Source organism: Spermophilus citellus (genome assembly GCF_964194105.1).
Source record: "Spermophilus citellus genome assembly, chromosome: 7".
Classification (NCBI taxonomy): domain Eukaryota; kingdom Metazoa; phylum Chordata; class Mammalia; order Rodentia; family Sciuridae; genus Spermophilus; species Spermophilus citellus.
In genome coordinates, this window is record NC_138188.1 from 138,202,727 (window position 1) to 138,219,189 (window position 16,463).

Genomic DNA, 16,463 nt, shown 5'->3' on the forward strand with positions numbered 1-16,463 from the left:
TCACAATCTCTATGACTAAATCATCTCACTCATTTCTGTGTTTTGTAGTCTCTCAAAAGGTTGCAAAAAGCTGTTGGCCCAAGGACTAAGGTCTCATTTGTAGTTTCAGCTGGGGAAAGGGTCTTTTTCCAGCCTCACACAATGATTGTCAACAACATTCAATTTTCCAGAGGCTGTGAAATTGAAAACCTCATTTTCTTACTGGTTGTTCCTTGTCACATGGGACTCTTCTGTGTGGGATCTTGCTTCAGAGTAATGTGCATTCCAAAAAAGTAATAATGGCAATTTCATAGCAAGGCTTTTGTAAGCTCATTATGAAGTCACTCTTGTCACCTTTGCCATATTCAATTAAAATTAAGTCACATAGCAGAGTGAGGGTCACACAACAACACAAGTACTCAAGGGCAGATATGATGGTTATTTTTGTGTGTCAACATGTGTAGGTCATATTACTAAAATATGTGGTAAAACACGAATGTTTTTTATAATGTTGTCATGAAAGCATTTCATAGATGAGATTGACATTTCAATCAGTAGACTTTAAGTAAAGCAAATCACCCTTCATTATGGGGGTGGGCTTCAATTAATCAATTTAAGGTGTTAAATTGATAACAACATTTCCACCAATCTCATCCAAGGAAGAGGGAATTCTTCCTCCAGACTACCCTCAAATTTCCACTTTAACATAAACTCTTCCTTGGGTCTGCAGCCTGCTAGACTGCCCTATACAATTGCATGAGTCAATTACTTAAAATCTCTTTTTCTCTCCCTCTCTCTTTTTCATACACACACACACTTATGAACATTCCTCAGAAAATCCTACCTAACATAGAGGAGTTCATTTGAGGCCAACTTAGAATTCTGCCTGCAATTCGGAAAGGAAAACAATAACATTTAATGTTAAACAGTTGTTCCCCCTTGCAAGAAAAAAGAAACTTTAAATATATTCATGGAATCATTTGAGAGCAGTAAGGGGCCTTAGAGAGCACCTAATCTAATCTTTTCATTTTGTAGAGGTGGAAACTGAGTTCCAGATTGGATAATGACTTCTTTAATGCTATTTAGGAACCAAGCCAGGGTGAGAATTCAGTTTTCTTTCTTAATGCTTTTGCTATTTTCTCATGAAAATAAGCTGAGGCTGAGACTTGCACCTGGTGGCCTTGAGACTGATTATAGTGATGGAAAGCCTTCATGGGCAAAGGAAGCAAGGTAGATCTTCCCTGGAGTTGCCTTTCCTGTCATGGGTAATGGTTTTGAGTGGTGGCCCTTGTCCTCCAACCCAGACCCCTTGATGATGAGTGGAGTGCATATCCAAGATGTCTGGCTGGGGTCACAAATGTTGCTAGAGGGTACAGGATAGAGCAAAAACTAACTGGCCATAAGAGGATTAAACCCCTGACCTTGCCTCATTAGTACTGAGTTCTAACCAACTGTTAGACACGCTTCACATTGTTTGTGTTTAAAACTATGCTTGATTCTGCTATATTACCCTCTCATTAACATCTAGTAGCTGGGACCAATTTTATTGATTTCTCCCGTGCTTTTCATCAATGCAGAATGTGGATAAGTGTATATATTTTTAAAAAATAAACTTTCGTTTTTTATATATTTAAGTTTAAAAGGAAAACATTGAAATATGAGTTAGTAGGTGAACAAATGTTCACTATGATAGATTTTCTTGTTTACCACTATCTATGTGTGGTGGGGAATCTGAGGTTGAATTGTCAAACATTGCACTACACCTGGGACTTTGAGGCAATTTGCAGAGATTAAAATCTCAGGTTTCCTAATGCACATCAACAATAAATCCTGTTGCTTCTTCTTGTCCAGCCCACTAAAAATCAATGCTTTTAGGTAAGGAGTGCTGATTACAAATTATTTTGAGAAATTATTTTAAAACGATACGACGCTCAAGTGAGAGTTTGACTTAAAGTCAAAGATCACTCTGCCCCAGTGTGATGGTTTGCAGAAGGAAGGGAAATGATCATTAACACACACTGTGCCAGGTGCTTAAAATGTCTTCTAACATTTGATCCTCCCTACAAATGAAGAGACAGATATTTTTATCCATATTCTATTGCTCAGAAAATTTAAGGTCAGAGTTCAATAACATTCCCGAGGATACACAGTTCCCAGCCTGGGATCAAGAATAAAATGCTAGTCTATTAACTTCATTGCCCATCTCAATTCTGTCTGCTATGTCCTCTAGATAACAGATTATATTTAGCATATATATTATATTGTGGAGAGGTTTTTTTTTCCTCATGCTATCTTGCCCTCCTCCTCACTTTCATCTCCCAAAAACATTCTCCCACTAACACCTCTTCTAGTCTCCCACTCTTGTGTACCCGTGTGTGCCTGCACCATACACAAACACACTTGGGGCAGAGGCCAGTTAACAAGAGCAGTGTTTGGGAAGCCAGAACTCCAGTCTTGACTCCACCTGTCACTTCAACCGAGTCTCCATCTCAGCTTCATCCCTGGTAAATACCTATGCTCCCTATAATCTTATTTCTTTCTAAATATGTAAATAAATATTTCTTATCAAGTGTAGTTAAATTTTAATATCTGTATTCATTCTAAATCTACGTAAACAAATCTTGTCATCGAGTATTTTTACTCTTTAATACTTATACTGCCCTAAACGAGGACAATTGATACTATCTAGTTATCTGATGTTTCAATTCTGTCACCAATATCAAATGTTCATGTGGGTATTGAGCACTGCACATGTGCCTGATGCGATTTAGGAAATAAATTTTGATTTGATTCTGATTTGAAAACCAAAGGTGGGTAAAAACATACCGTTTTTATTGCTTCTCTGAGGCTGAGCTCACTGTAACCATTGAAGCCCTAGTATCTGAATTGAGATGTGCTGCTTAGTATTAAAATGCACACTGGATCCCAAAGTGTTAGCTTACATACAAGAATATAACTAGTTGTGTATTGAAATGAAAATATTTTGGATTAATTCATTTAAGTAAAATAGATTTTTAAACCGACTTCACCTATTTCTCTTTAATTTTTTTTTGAATTGTGACTACTAGAATGTCTAAAATTAAACATGTGGGTCATGCTATTTCTAATGAACAGGAATAGGTTCAGGGTGGGTTTTAGCTATCTGTTTGTATCTTTAGGTCATCCTGAAGTCCAGCCACTCTTGAAAACAGCGGCCAGAAGTTATAACAAAGTCTTTCTGTGTAATAAATCTTTGCAATTTCTTCTAAAATAGAATGGTATTAAATAGCTTTGCCTTTTGCCATTTTTCTCCATCTTAACTGGGAGAAAAAATTATGTTTTAATTTGTTAACATTTTACAAACCCCCAAATCAGAGGATAGTTGTCTCCAAGTTATTTTCTTTTTTTTTAATATTTATTTTTTAGTTCCAAGTTATTTTCAACATGAGCTTAACAATTGGACCCTGAGGTGGAAATGACACTATCTACAAAAGAGAAGAGCCACCTGCAGAAAGTCAGTCCCTCTTTGTGCCTACTGCAGAAGTGTGGGTCTGGCATGTTTTCCTCTGCCTTGTCTCCCGGATGCAGGAGCCAGAGGCTGAAAATCGCATTTCACAAGTTCCCTTGAAGTCTGGATAACAGATATGACTTAAGTGTGGCAGAATGCATGCATTTACAAGAAATCCAGAAGGTGGGAAGCGGAAGTGGAGCCCCATCTCCAGCAACTATGTCAAAGAAATGACTGACATTTTATTTGACCTACCTCAGATAGTATCATTTCAACAATCAATATAAAACTGTTACAATATTTCACACTCTTTTTATATGAAGTCTTTACAATATGGCTTACTTTTTTACACTTAGTGCCATCTGCATTTAGACTAGCCATTTTTCAGATACTCGATTGCCACCTGTGACTGTATGGTGCAGCTCTAAGGCAGAGATGGCGACCTTTTTCTGTAAAGAGCCAGATAGAAATATTTTAGGCTGCAGATAGATTTTATTGCATTCTATTGGCTCATTTATTTTTGTTTTTAAACAAACTTTTAAAAATGTAAAGGCCATTCTTAGCTCATAGACAGTATAAATTCAGGCTGCTCAGGCTGTAATTTGCAATCCTTGTTCTGAAATATGAAATATCATCCCTTCTGATGGTCTTCTAACTTATGTGCTAAATCCTTTCAGCTTACATTATCAAGAGCAGATTCTGTTGTCTGCAATCATGCTTGGCCAGATTTATAAAGAGACTCATTCTCCATGTTCTACAGCAGAAGGAAACTGAGGTTGAGAGAATTCAAGCACATTTCCAAGGTCATATACCTCATAAGTAGAGAATTCATTTCTGCCCTCCACCAAAGTTCACACTTTTAGACCTTGCATCATTGAATCACCATTATTAATACTTTTGTTAGCTTAAGAAATGCACCTGCATTAATCCATTTATTTAGTATACAAATATTTATTGAGCAACCACTATGTGCAAGATATAAATAATAGGAACATAGCCCCTGCCTTACATATAAAGTCATTTTTTAAAAAGGCTCAAATTTCTCATCAATTTAATTTATGAGATACAAAATGAAGTTGAAAATTGATGATTATTTGCTTCCATCAATCAATATAGATGGCAAACCAGATATTTAAGGTTTGATCTAGTTAACCCCAAATTGGCAGAGATACAAAATTTTATGTTCTCACTCTTTTTCTAATTCAAGATATTTATTACACTTGGACATAATCAGGAGATACTGCAGCATGTACAGGACCAAGCATGTACATTCAACACTTAATATAATAAGAGAGTGGTCAGTCCTTAGTTTAGAATGCTACTACATTTTCTTTCAACATTCATATTTATACTTGTTATATATATTATGCATATAATATTTATATTTATATTTGTTCACTCTATGGAGTTTTTACCCACTGTTTTTAGCAGGATTCCTTACAAAACTCCTTGATTTTGCTAATAGACTAGATGAAATTATTCTCTTTTTCAAATTTAATAAAATATCATGTTTTAATTGATTCCTCTTTGGACCAGTTCCAAATTTTCATCCTCTCCTGGAACTACTGCATTTAATTACAAGCCAACTATACATAATGTTCCTCACTGGAAAACTTATCCCCTCTCCCCCAACAACTCCGCTACCCTTAATTGTGCAGTTGGTCTATACCAGATCATCTTGTTTGAGATTCTGGATAATCTTATGTTTGTCCATGGAACTCCCCTCCATGCTTAAAATTATTTTCCAAATAGTAAAATTCTTAATAACTATGTATGAATACAATAGCTCTTACTAGAAGCCAAAAAAACCTGAGCAGTCTTCTCTTGTTTTGATTTTTCTTTTCAATTCATCTGGCCTATGACATTATTTTCAGGTTGAGTTGTAATTTTCACTGTAACAACTAGCAGTGCTGTCAGGTTGGTGCTACAGCTTTTGAGAGCACCTGTCCTCTCTGGGAAGGCTACAGACACAATTGGATTGAGGGTTAGGAACTCCTGGCAGAGCACAATCCACATTAGGGGAGTGCTCACAGTATTTCTAGAGAACCCCGTCAAAAATAATATTTTTCTGATACTGTCAAGATTTTTCCAAAATATATTTCTCTTGAATTAGGGGAAAAAAGAAAGGAAGGGGAAGACTGAAATAAACACAAATACTAGGGTTAAAAAAAGAAATCCGTTCTTCAGAGGCTCAGAGGGAAAATCAGGAAAACTTCAAACCATGAACTAGGAAGACTAAGAATGCAGATCCTTAAAATCTTTTAATTTCATTATTAGAAGACTGACTTTATTTTATCCAACAGAGGAACTATTTTCATTGCTAATATAAAAATTATCAAATATAATTTAGTAAGATCAGTTTAAGTCAATAATGAAATGGTGGAATCAATGGTCAAACTGACCTTTCAGTTTATGGGTGTGTATATATACACACACACACACACACACACTCACACACTCACACACTCACACATACAGATATCCTATGTGTGCACACACATACATATACACATACAAGGTTTTTTATATACATAAGTTTTTAACTAAATACTGAAACAGAAAGGGAGAGAACTGTAGCAATTTAAATCATGTTTTTATTATTATCATTTATTGTTGTAAGATACATGATTTTTGAAAAAAAAAATTCTAGTGGGCTAGTTGGCCATGAACTTGTTTATTTGTCATGCATACTTATTAAATTCACACATTTGAGGAAACATCTTCAGGCTCTATTCAATTTTTCCTTTTAATTACAGGGTGAAAATGCATATAAACATTCTATGAGGTCAAAGAAGGGCCTCTATGTAAATGATCTCTCTCTCTCACACATAAATATGTAAAATATATTTCTGCCTCCTCATATTCACATCTGTCAATGCCAACATCTATGGATATTGCAAAGGGTATAGAAGTGAGGAAAGAGTTTTCACTGGATTGAAAATGTTTTTGTCTTATTTCTATTTTACTGAAACTAATTGTTGAACTTGTTCACTAATAGCATTTCTTTCTAGTTGATCTATGCTTCTGAGAAGCAAAAATCTTCTGTAAGCCATAAAAATAAGCAGTTTTCAATGTAACCAAAGAACAAAATTGGTGGGTGTGAAGGCAAGTGTAAAACTCTGAAGGCCTTTATTGTAACCCTTTCTCTAGAGTAAAAAATATCTGGGCTTGAATCCTCATACATCCTCTTTTTAACTTGGCAAGTTACTTTTCTCAACATTTCTAAACCTTTCTGAAATTGTTGTGGGAATAAATATAAATAATTTCATATATACACATCACTGAGTTTAGTGCTTTACAAAAACAGAGGCACTGCATAAATTATCATTAACGTTAATTACTTGTGATTTATTGGGCAAAAGTTTGATTGTAAGGGCAGGAGATGACACCTAAAACATTCTCACTTGCAGCAGACATTTTAAAAATATTTTATTGTCCTGAGTCACAATGAAGTTAAACAAGTTTAGTATAAAACTATTTTAAATACAGCACAACTAAGAGTTAGAATAGACAGCATTATTTTTAAAAAGTTCCCTGTTATTGCAGAACTCAGAGAACTTTGTATCTCTGTCACTTTAATGATAATTTACAAAAATGTTTGCATTTCCATTCTGGTAACCTATTTTTTAAGCTGATAATATGTGTTTGCAAATTTAAGAAATAGTTTAGTAAAGTGGTTAGGCTACAGGATTGGAAAACTGATGGTGGTATGCTGAAGTCAGTGTTCAAAATAATTAATAATTAAATATTAGGTATTGCAATCCTGTAGCTAACCTTTGGAAGCTGTAAATTAGCTAGAAGGGACACATGTTTACATTGTGGGAGTTGACATACTCTACAAATCCATGTATCCCCTCCCCAAACACACCACACACACACACACACACACACACACACACACACACCCAGAACCGGTTAACCAGAAGCCACTGATGAAGGCACCTGCCAACTGTAACACATAATGGCTTATTACCTTTGGCCAATTATCTTGCCTTTCTCTCCTGCAATTTCTCATCAAGAAAATGTCTGTAATTATAATGTTTTGAGTATTAAATATTTTAATTTGTGTGATCACCTAATATATACTATATGCATAATCAATAAGGAGTAGTTCATATGAAGCCAAAATCATGAAAGCTGCCACAACGAGGAGAAACTCAGAAACTAAAAGTAAACAAAATCACAGGTGCAGTGGCGCATGCCCTAATCCCAGCAGCATAGGAGGCCAAGGCAGGCCTCAGCAACTGTGAGGTGCTAAGCAATTCAGTGAGACTCTGTCTCTAAATAAAATATAAAATAGGGCTGGGGATGTGGCTCAGTGGTTGAATACCCCTGATTTCAATCCCCAGTACAAAAAAAAAAAAAAACGTAAATGAAGAACTTTTCTGAGAACAGTGGATTTTTGCTGTATTAACAGGTGTCATTGAGCAATGAGTCTAAATATGCAATGGAAAATAAATTTGCTGCACTCAAGCTTTACTCACCATGAAGAGATTGTGGTGTATTTGTGCCCTGTCCTCAGTGGGTGAGACAGGACAGCTTGTTCCTCCACGGGTGCTTTCTTGGTTAGCTTGCTGCCCTGAGGTTGGTTCATATAAGCTATCCGTAGATCCCTCCTGCAAGGCAGAGATGTGTGAGTTAAAGACTAAGAGAAAAAATCATTTTCCTTGAAATAGCACCTAAGTTATCAACCTACCTATACATAGTACTCTACCTAAATTATGCTAGACACAGGGATCAAGAGTTTATAGTATGATACTTTTCAGCAGTGAACACAACAGTGAAGAAAAGCATTCTCACCACTTACAAGACATGAAACCAATGTAGGTACCCTTCAACAGATAAATAGATAAAGAAAATATGATATATATATATATATATATATATATACATGATAATATATTACTCAGCCATAAAGAATGACATTATGGCATTTGCTGGTAAACAGATAGACTGGAGATTATCATTCTAAGTGAAATAAATCCCCCAAAACCAAAGGTCGAATGTTCTCTGATATATAGATGCTAGCACACAATAAGGGGTGGTGGGGATAGAAGTTCATTAGATTAGACAAAGGGAAATGAAGGGAAGGAAGTGAAGATGGGAAAAGGAAATACAGTAGAATGAATTGGACATAAATTGTCTATGTTCATCTATAAATACATGACCAGTGAAGCTCCACATCATGTTCAGCCACAAGAATGCGATCCTAATTAGAATAAGTTATACTCCACGTATGTATAAAACATTAAAACACATTCTACTGTCATGTATATCTAAAAAGAAAATAAAAATAAATAAATAAATAACAAATAGTAAAAGAATTAAACGTGAAGAAGCATGATCAACAAAATGATGCAATTCCTCAAGAGGCATGATGATGAAGAATTTCAGTTCAAACTCCTAAAAAGAAGCCTCCTTGATCCATCCAATATACTGTTTGGGTCACAGGATTTAATCACTTGCATCTTTATTTAGTATCCCTTACTTGTATAAAGAAAGACAATCTACTATACTTGAGCATTTTCAGCTGTAAAGCAGCAGTTTTATTCACCATGAAGAGGAGCCATAAAGATAAAATGAAAACTCTGTATTCCTTGAAATAGCAAAAGTATTTCACACAGATAGTAAAGGCATTAATATTAGTGTTTAGAAAATGCATACTATAAATAATATTCTTTGTTTTTAATCTTTTGTGACATATATAAACCATTGTGAATGATATTATGACTTTTCCTTGTATTTTTGAAGTAAACTTAATTGACTTGCTTTTGTCCTCCATTTTTAGACAGAATGAGTTTAGTTTCTGGCATCATCTACAAGCAAACTTAAAGGAGAGAGTTACATACTTCATTCTAGGTACATTAACTAGTGATGCTGATGATGGTGTCATCAATACAAAGTTCTGATGGACTATATATCTCAACTTATTTTTTAAACATACTGTACTGAAGATGTTTTTGTTTTTAAAAACATATTTTATTACCATATTAGCAAAATAAAGTTTGAGTACACTGCCTACATTTAGAACTTTCAGCCAATTATGCTTTGCAGTTTCTTATTTTGCATAACCACTGTTCCAAACACATGGCACATTATTGTGAAAATAAGATGTTAAGGAAGATATGCAGGCTCTAACATTTATTAACATGAAGTGAACCCCAAACCAACAGAAACACAGAGTGAGCAAAGCAAAAGAGCATGCTACGCCTTCCTCCAGTAACAGGCAGCATGGGCCAGACTTAAACCTCATAGGGGTAATAAGATGTCTTCCGCATACAGCACTTCATCTGAAATCTAAATGAGACAGAAAAGAATCTTCTGTCAGCAGTTGCTGGGGTTCTGCTTATAGGCAGCTAAAGGACAGAAAAACAAAATTCAAAACGCTGCCAGCAAAATGAGATAAAGCTCCTAATGGTTCAGGGTCTGGATCAGTAATACACCATGTATCACCTTGGATGTGAACTCCCAGCACCAGCAATGTACACCTGGTTCTAAACAGGCCACAGAGACACTTGAGAGGTATGTCTACAAGTAGAGGGAGAAAGGCGAAGAAGCCAGGAAGGAGAGCGAGAAAGAGCACGGGGAAAGAGAGAAAGACGAGAGTTATCATTCAAAAAGCCAAAGCATGGGAAGGGATCGAATGCTGAGAAAGAGAGCCAACCAGAAAATCTGAAAATAAAACAGTTCATTCCAGATGAAATTAAAATCGTAAAACAGATGGAGAAATAATTTAAGAAAGAATATTTATGATCTTCACAATGATAAATGAAGATATAACATCTGATTAAAAATAAATAATTTATAATGAAACAAAACAAATGGAACAAGAGTAATTAAATAGGAGCAAAACCAAACAATTTTGAAAAAAAACTTAAAAATGAATATCATAATTGCAGACATTTATATTGAATAATTGAAAATTGGGATGAACTTCTCTATCCTGAGAAGTACAAAAATGCTGAAGACTTTGCCCAGACTGCAGCATTAGAGGAAAAATGGAAAAGACATGAACATGCAGACAAAGTATATTGAGAAGCTACAACATAGGACAAAAAACAACTCTGGCAAAATAAAATTATGGCACTTTCAGCTCAATGCAAGAAAACAACAGATCAATTTTTCTTAACCTGCTTTTTAAAATCCTAATAAAATGTCAAGAAAATTAAAACTCATGGTGTATATGAAGATTCATCATGGCCTATCTGTGCTTAATACAGGAATGTTAGGATGTTTCAACATATAAATATACATTAAATATTCATGAGAATGTTTATCCTAACAAATCTTCTAAGGCAGGTGAAAATTTTAATATCTGTGACAAAATCTTACTAAGTTGGGGAAAAGATGGGACTTTCTTATCCTGATTAGGGTTGTTTATCAAACTCCTTAGGTAAACTCAATTAGAAGTAATTGCACAAATCCTAGTTAGAAATTATATGATGCCTGCATCATAGCATTCTCTCCTTTCAATGTCAGAGAAGAGAGTAAGAAGTTGAGAAGAAGGAAATTGATAGATTGCATTTGAAAATCTGAGTACACCACAGACTACCAGGAAAGTTTAATTTAGCAAAATTCTTTATTTGTAATACCAATATCTAAAAATCACAGTGTGTATATAAATTAGCAAAAGCAAACTAAGGAAAAAATGTTTATGATGGCAGCCAACGTACTTAGATTTCCAGCAACAAATTGAACCAAGTTTGTGTAAAAATTTCATAGAGAAAATTCTAAAACATCACTAAAGGCCGTGAAAAAATTAAATGAATTGATAAAAATAAGGCTGTATATTTTTGTAGATAACTTAGGATCTGCTGTCAAATTATATGAAAATCTGGAGCAGGATTTTGATTACATGATCCTAAATTGATAAAGAAGAACAAAGACTTTTAAAAGTCAAAACTTGGAAGGACAAGGAGGATGTATTCTTCTAAGTAAGGTATCTACCTGACATTAGAATTATATTAAATAGGTGTGTCAAAGAAATAGTAAAAGGTGGGGCTGGGGATGTGGCTCAAGCGGTAGCGCGCTCGCCTGGCACGCGTGCGGCCCGGGTTCAATCCTCAGCACCACATACCAACAAAGATGTTGTGTCCGCCGAGAACTAAAAAATAAATATTAAAAAATTCTCTCTCTCTCTCTCTCACTCTCCTCTCTCTTTAAAAAAAAAAGAAATAGCAAAAGGTGAGGGAAAGAGAGATAGACTAGAAAGTCAAAATAAAGATAGAGGCAGGGCTTCAAATCACTAAAGAAATGGTGCAGGGATAATTGATTCACAACCTCATGGGTTACAAAGTCATGCTAAACTCAATAACTGTATGATGAGGCCAATAAGAAAATCACTTTGCTTCAAATGACCAAGCTTTTAAAAATGCTCATCACAACATAAAATGCCAAGAAAAATTGTGGAGTCAGAGTGGCGTATATAAAGGAGTATTTCTGCCTCCCTTTTGATAGACCCCATTTCAAGCTTATAGATCCAAAATAATAGCAATCACCTTTAATGGATTATTTATAGTACTCCTGGTTCTGAATGGGTAGTTTATTAAGTTTCTGCTTTATATTTCTCTTAAAAACCCCATTTACTAAAAGATTTACAATTTTCCCCCTACACTTAAATAAGAGAATATTTAACTTTTCACTATTTTCTCTATGATATACTTAATATTTAAAATCACCTGCTTCCCAGAGATTTAAAGGTCAATATATATATATATATATATATATATATATATATATATATATATATATATATCTTCATTTTTAAATTCTGTAATCTTTCCACTCAATCAATGATTTTCATATCTGAAATGAACAGAGTCCCATGTTTGCATTCTTACAGACAGATAAAATATGTTTTGGATTATGAGTAAATTCTTGGTAAAAGCTTATTAACCACCCCCCACCTTTTTTTGTTTGTTTGTTTGTTTACTGATCATAAAAGTACGCTGTCAGAACACTTTGGTTGAGAATCAATATGCTAAGTAATTTTTTTATTTACTCCATGAAAATGAATTTTTAAAACAACTGAAATAACTTTAGTATTTTTCAAATATTTCATATGTATTTTCTTACTAAAGCAATTAATTTTTATAACAAACTTTGGAATGCTTGAACACGAGATTGAGTGTTTATGATGGTTCAATCTAATAAAATGTTTCTAAGCAAGTAACTTCATAAAGATAATTTTTAAAGATAGAAAAACACGTTACAGTCATCAAGTCCATGAGCCAGGACTTTAAAGAAATTCTTTATAGTATGTGTTTCCTTCCCTATATTACTGAGAAAAACAATCAAGCTCATTATATAGTCATATGTCTTTAGCAGTAGGATTACAAGTATATGCTATACCATGCTGAACCATGCTATGTTATAGAGACATTAGCATACTGATTATATTACCATTCAAAATGATTTCAGAATGCAATCCTCTTTGGTGCTACACTGCCTATTTCCATGGGAAGTGTATTCAGATAAACCATATATAGCTATTTTAGATCAACTAGAAAAGAATGTAAAATACCACTTAAATCACCTGAAATGGGATTTCTCTAGTCAGATTTATATGGCACAAAGCAAAGTTGAGAGCTGGCAGTTATTTAGTAAATTGGACTACACAGGCAACTTAAACTCGATGATTCAGCCTCTCACAACTCACAATTGCATTTTATTTTTCAAGATGCTCCGAGATTAAAATCCCTTATCTTGGCTTAAAATGCTTCCTGTTTAGGTATTGCAATGTATGTTAGCACCATCTCTAGTACTTATGTTAATCTTATTTGCAATTTGGAAAGAAAACAAACATCAAAAGTAGACCATTTTATTTTCCCAAATGAGAGGGATCGCCCAAGGACATCTTGAAATGCCAATGAATAGGCTTAACGCCTCGCTGTAAACACAGATAGAAATGAATAAAATTATTTTTAAATCCACTTTTAAGCATTGGCATATGGTCACAATTGCAGGTTAGAATTATAAATATTTCCAGATCTATGACTACCTGATAACTTTCACTGATCCACTTCAGGCTAAAGAAAATAAAAAGTAATAATGTAAAAAAGGAATTTGAGAGATGCTTATACCCTTGAGTGAGCACATCTCCAGGACTGGCTTCTTCTATTGTACCTTGCATTTACAATTCAGTGTAACTCAGAAAACTGCCTCTATGGAAGTTAACCAAGCCAACATTGAATGGAATTCATTACTCAAACAATAAAGAAAAATTTTTGATTCCTGGAATATCTCAAAGCAAAGCAAGTAACCCCAATGCAGCATATTTTGCAAAAGTTTTTCTCATATTAATAACAAGTAGAAGAAAATAGTCCCTCAAAAGTACTGTGCACAGAAGACCATATTTTTAAAGTCATCATAAAAATATTAAATTACTAATAATCATTGTAGGTGAATGTATTTGTTTTAAGTTGCTTGTCTCTGAACAGAGTTAACGGGCACTAAATGAAAGCATTATTTCTGTTCTTTCTGAAGGGAACTATTTTATGAAACACTAAATGTATTACTGACATCAGGAAGCTTAGGATAAAAGCTTAATTTCACTCCTTTTATTTGACGCAACAACATAAAAATGAGAACGTAAATGGGGCCTGTAAAAGAACTCACCAGCGAAAAGCAGAAAAGATTCATTTTGATCAGCTTCAGTCTCTGTTGCTGTGCTTTAAAGAATACGATTGCCCCTAGTCGCTCTGTCTTGCCTTCACAGCTGTTTGGACAGTTCTCCTGAGAGATTATTACAAAATCAAATCCCTGCCATAATCCAGGGGATTCAGCGACCATTATCAAATGAGATAGGTCTTTATTGAACAAACAATTTCCTAAAGTAATGAAGAACCCTGACTAATGAAATGAGAGAATGAGACTTAACCATGATCTGTGTAAATAGATATCAAAGGTGATGGTGATATTCCTAAAACCAGGGGGTGGGGGCAGGATGCAGCATAAACAACTGTAGGTCTAGTTAACTATATTTAAAAAATGAAGCAAAACCCTGAAGGACACATCTTTCTTCAATGCAAAAGTAACCCTTTCCCTTTAAATATGTCAGATCAAGGCTCTCTCTTATGTTCCTCCCCATCTTCCATTCCTCTTTTTTTTTGACATCAACAAAGTTACAAAGTTTAATCACTTGCATGACATGATGCAAAGATAAGCACATTTTTATTTGGTCAATATATATATAATATAAAAATTGCCATTTTAGTCACTGTTAGATATACACTTTTGTGGTGTTCAGTACATTTACATTATTGTGCAATCTTCCAATTCATCACCAGAACATTTTTAAGTTCACTAACTGAATTTCTATACCTACTCAATAGTAACTCCCCATTTTTTTCCTTCCCCCCAGCTCCTGGCTACCACATGCTACATTATGCCTTTATAAACTGGGCTGCCCTAGATATCAAATATAAATGGAATTACACAATATTTGTCCTTTTGTGAGCAGCTTATTTTACTTACCCTAATGTTTTCAGAGTGCATCCACGTTATAGCATGTCAGAATTTTCTTCATTTTTAAAGCTGAATAATATTTCATTTTATATGTATATCATATTTTATTTGATATATCTCATTCATCTATTGATTGACATTTGGGTTGCTTCTATCTTTTGGCAATTGTATATAATGCTGCTATGAACATCTGTATAAAAATATCTGCTCAAATCCCTGTTTTCAATTCTTTGGGTTATTTACCCAGAAGTAGCATTGTTGGATCATACAGTAGTTCTTTGTTGAAGAGGAACCACGGTGCTATTTTTTACAGTGGCTGAAACATGTCACATTCCCACCCAGGTCTCTATTCTCCACATCCTCATAAAAACTTTTTTTTTAAATCTATATCTACATACTGGCCATCCTAATGGGGATGAAGTAGTAGCTCATAGTTTTTATTACAGTTGCTTAATTACTAGTGATATAGTGTTTATTGATCATTTGCATAACTTCCTTGGGTTTTCAGTGCTATACTATTCGTCTATATGTGTATATTTATTAAAGTTCCATACTAATTGGATTACAATTGCTTTATAGTAAGTTGTGAAAATCAGTATTCTTGGTATCCACTTGGATACATGTGTTTATTGAAATCCATTTTTAATCAGGCTATTTGTTGTTGAATTGTAGGAGTTATAGTCTCAATATTAATTTCTTGTTAGATATGACATGCAAATATTATCTCCCATTCTATGGGTTGCTTTTCATTCTATTAATAATATTCTTTGATACACAAAAATTTTAATTCATCTGGGTTATCTATTTTGCCTTTGTTGCTCATGCTTTTGAAGTCATATCCAATAAACAATTGACAAATCCAGTATCAATATTTCTTCCTGTTTTCTTCTAAGAATTTTTCAGTTTTAACTCTCATATTTGGGTTTCTATTCATTTTGAGTTAATTTTTGTATATGGTGGGTAAAGATCAAAATGCATTATTTTTCATGTTCATATTCAGTTTTTCCAACACCATGTGTTGAAAAGAATATCCTTGGTGTAATCCCCTAGCCTTCCCTCTCCACACATCGGGGAAACCTTAAGGGCCCCTCCCAGCTCTCCCGTAAAGGCCCCTCCCAGCTCTCCCGGGAGTGCGACAGCCAGCCCGAGGGAATCAGAGGTGGCGCGGGACACGCGGCGCAGAACTACCGCTCCCACCAGGGCTGACTGCTGAGGTCTCTTGCACCACCTACCAGGGGAGTTGCTACCGGAGGGCAAGTAAAATTTGTTGAGGATTCTCAGCCCCAAGCTCTACAAACTTAGGGTCTGAGGGAATGGCAAACTGGAAGAGGGTGCCCAGTCGTTCATGAAAACAGGGCTCCCGGGAGCAGCAAACCTGGCGTGTAGCCAGTATTGTGGTGAGCGGCACCCATGAGAGGGGCCTGGCTAGAGGAAAAATGGGAAGTGACTAGACACAAGAGGACGCCCTAGACACTCAGGATTGGAGACTCGCCCAGTCTGGGAGGAGCTGCTGCACAGTGATTGGTTCCTG

The 16,463-nt window shown here is 34.9% G+C and overlaps 1 protein-coding gene across 1 annotated transcript in view; it reads right to left on the minus strand.

Annotated features, from left to right (window-relative positions):
- The window catches only part of SAMSN1 (SAM domain, SH3 domain and nuclear localization signals 1), a 162,217-nt gene extending 148,104 nt beyond the window's left edge, over positions 1-14,113 (minus strand). The window contains exons 1-2 of the mRNA XM_081301982.1: positions 14,084-14,113; positions 7,951-8,082 (exon numbers count right to left, since the gene is read on the minus strand). Of these exons, the coding sequence (XP_081158108.1) occupies positions 7,951-8,082; positions 14,084-14,107 (156 nt within the window). The 5' untranslated portion in view covers positions 14,108-14,113. The remainder of the gene's footprint in view (positions 1-7,950; positions 8,083-14,083) is intronic.
- Positions 14,114-16,463: the final 2,350 nt, after the last annotated feature.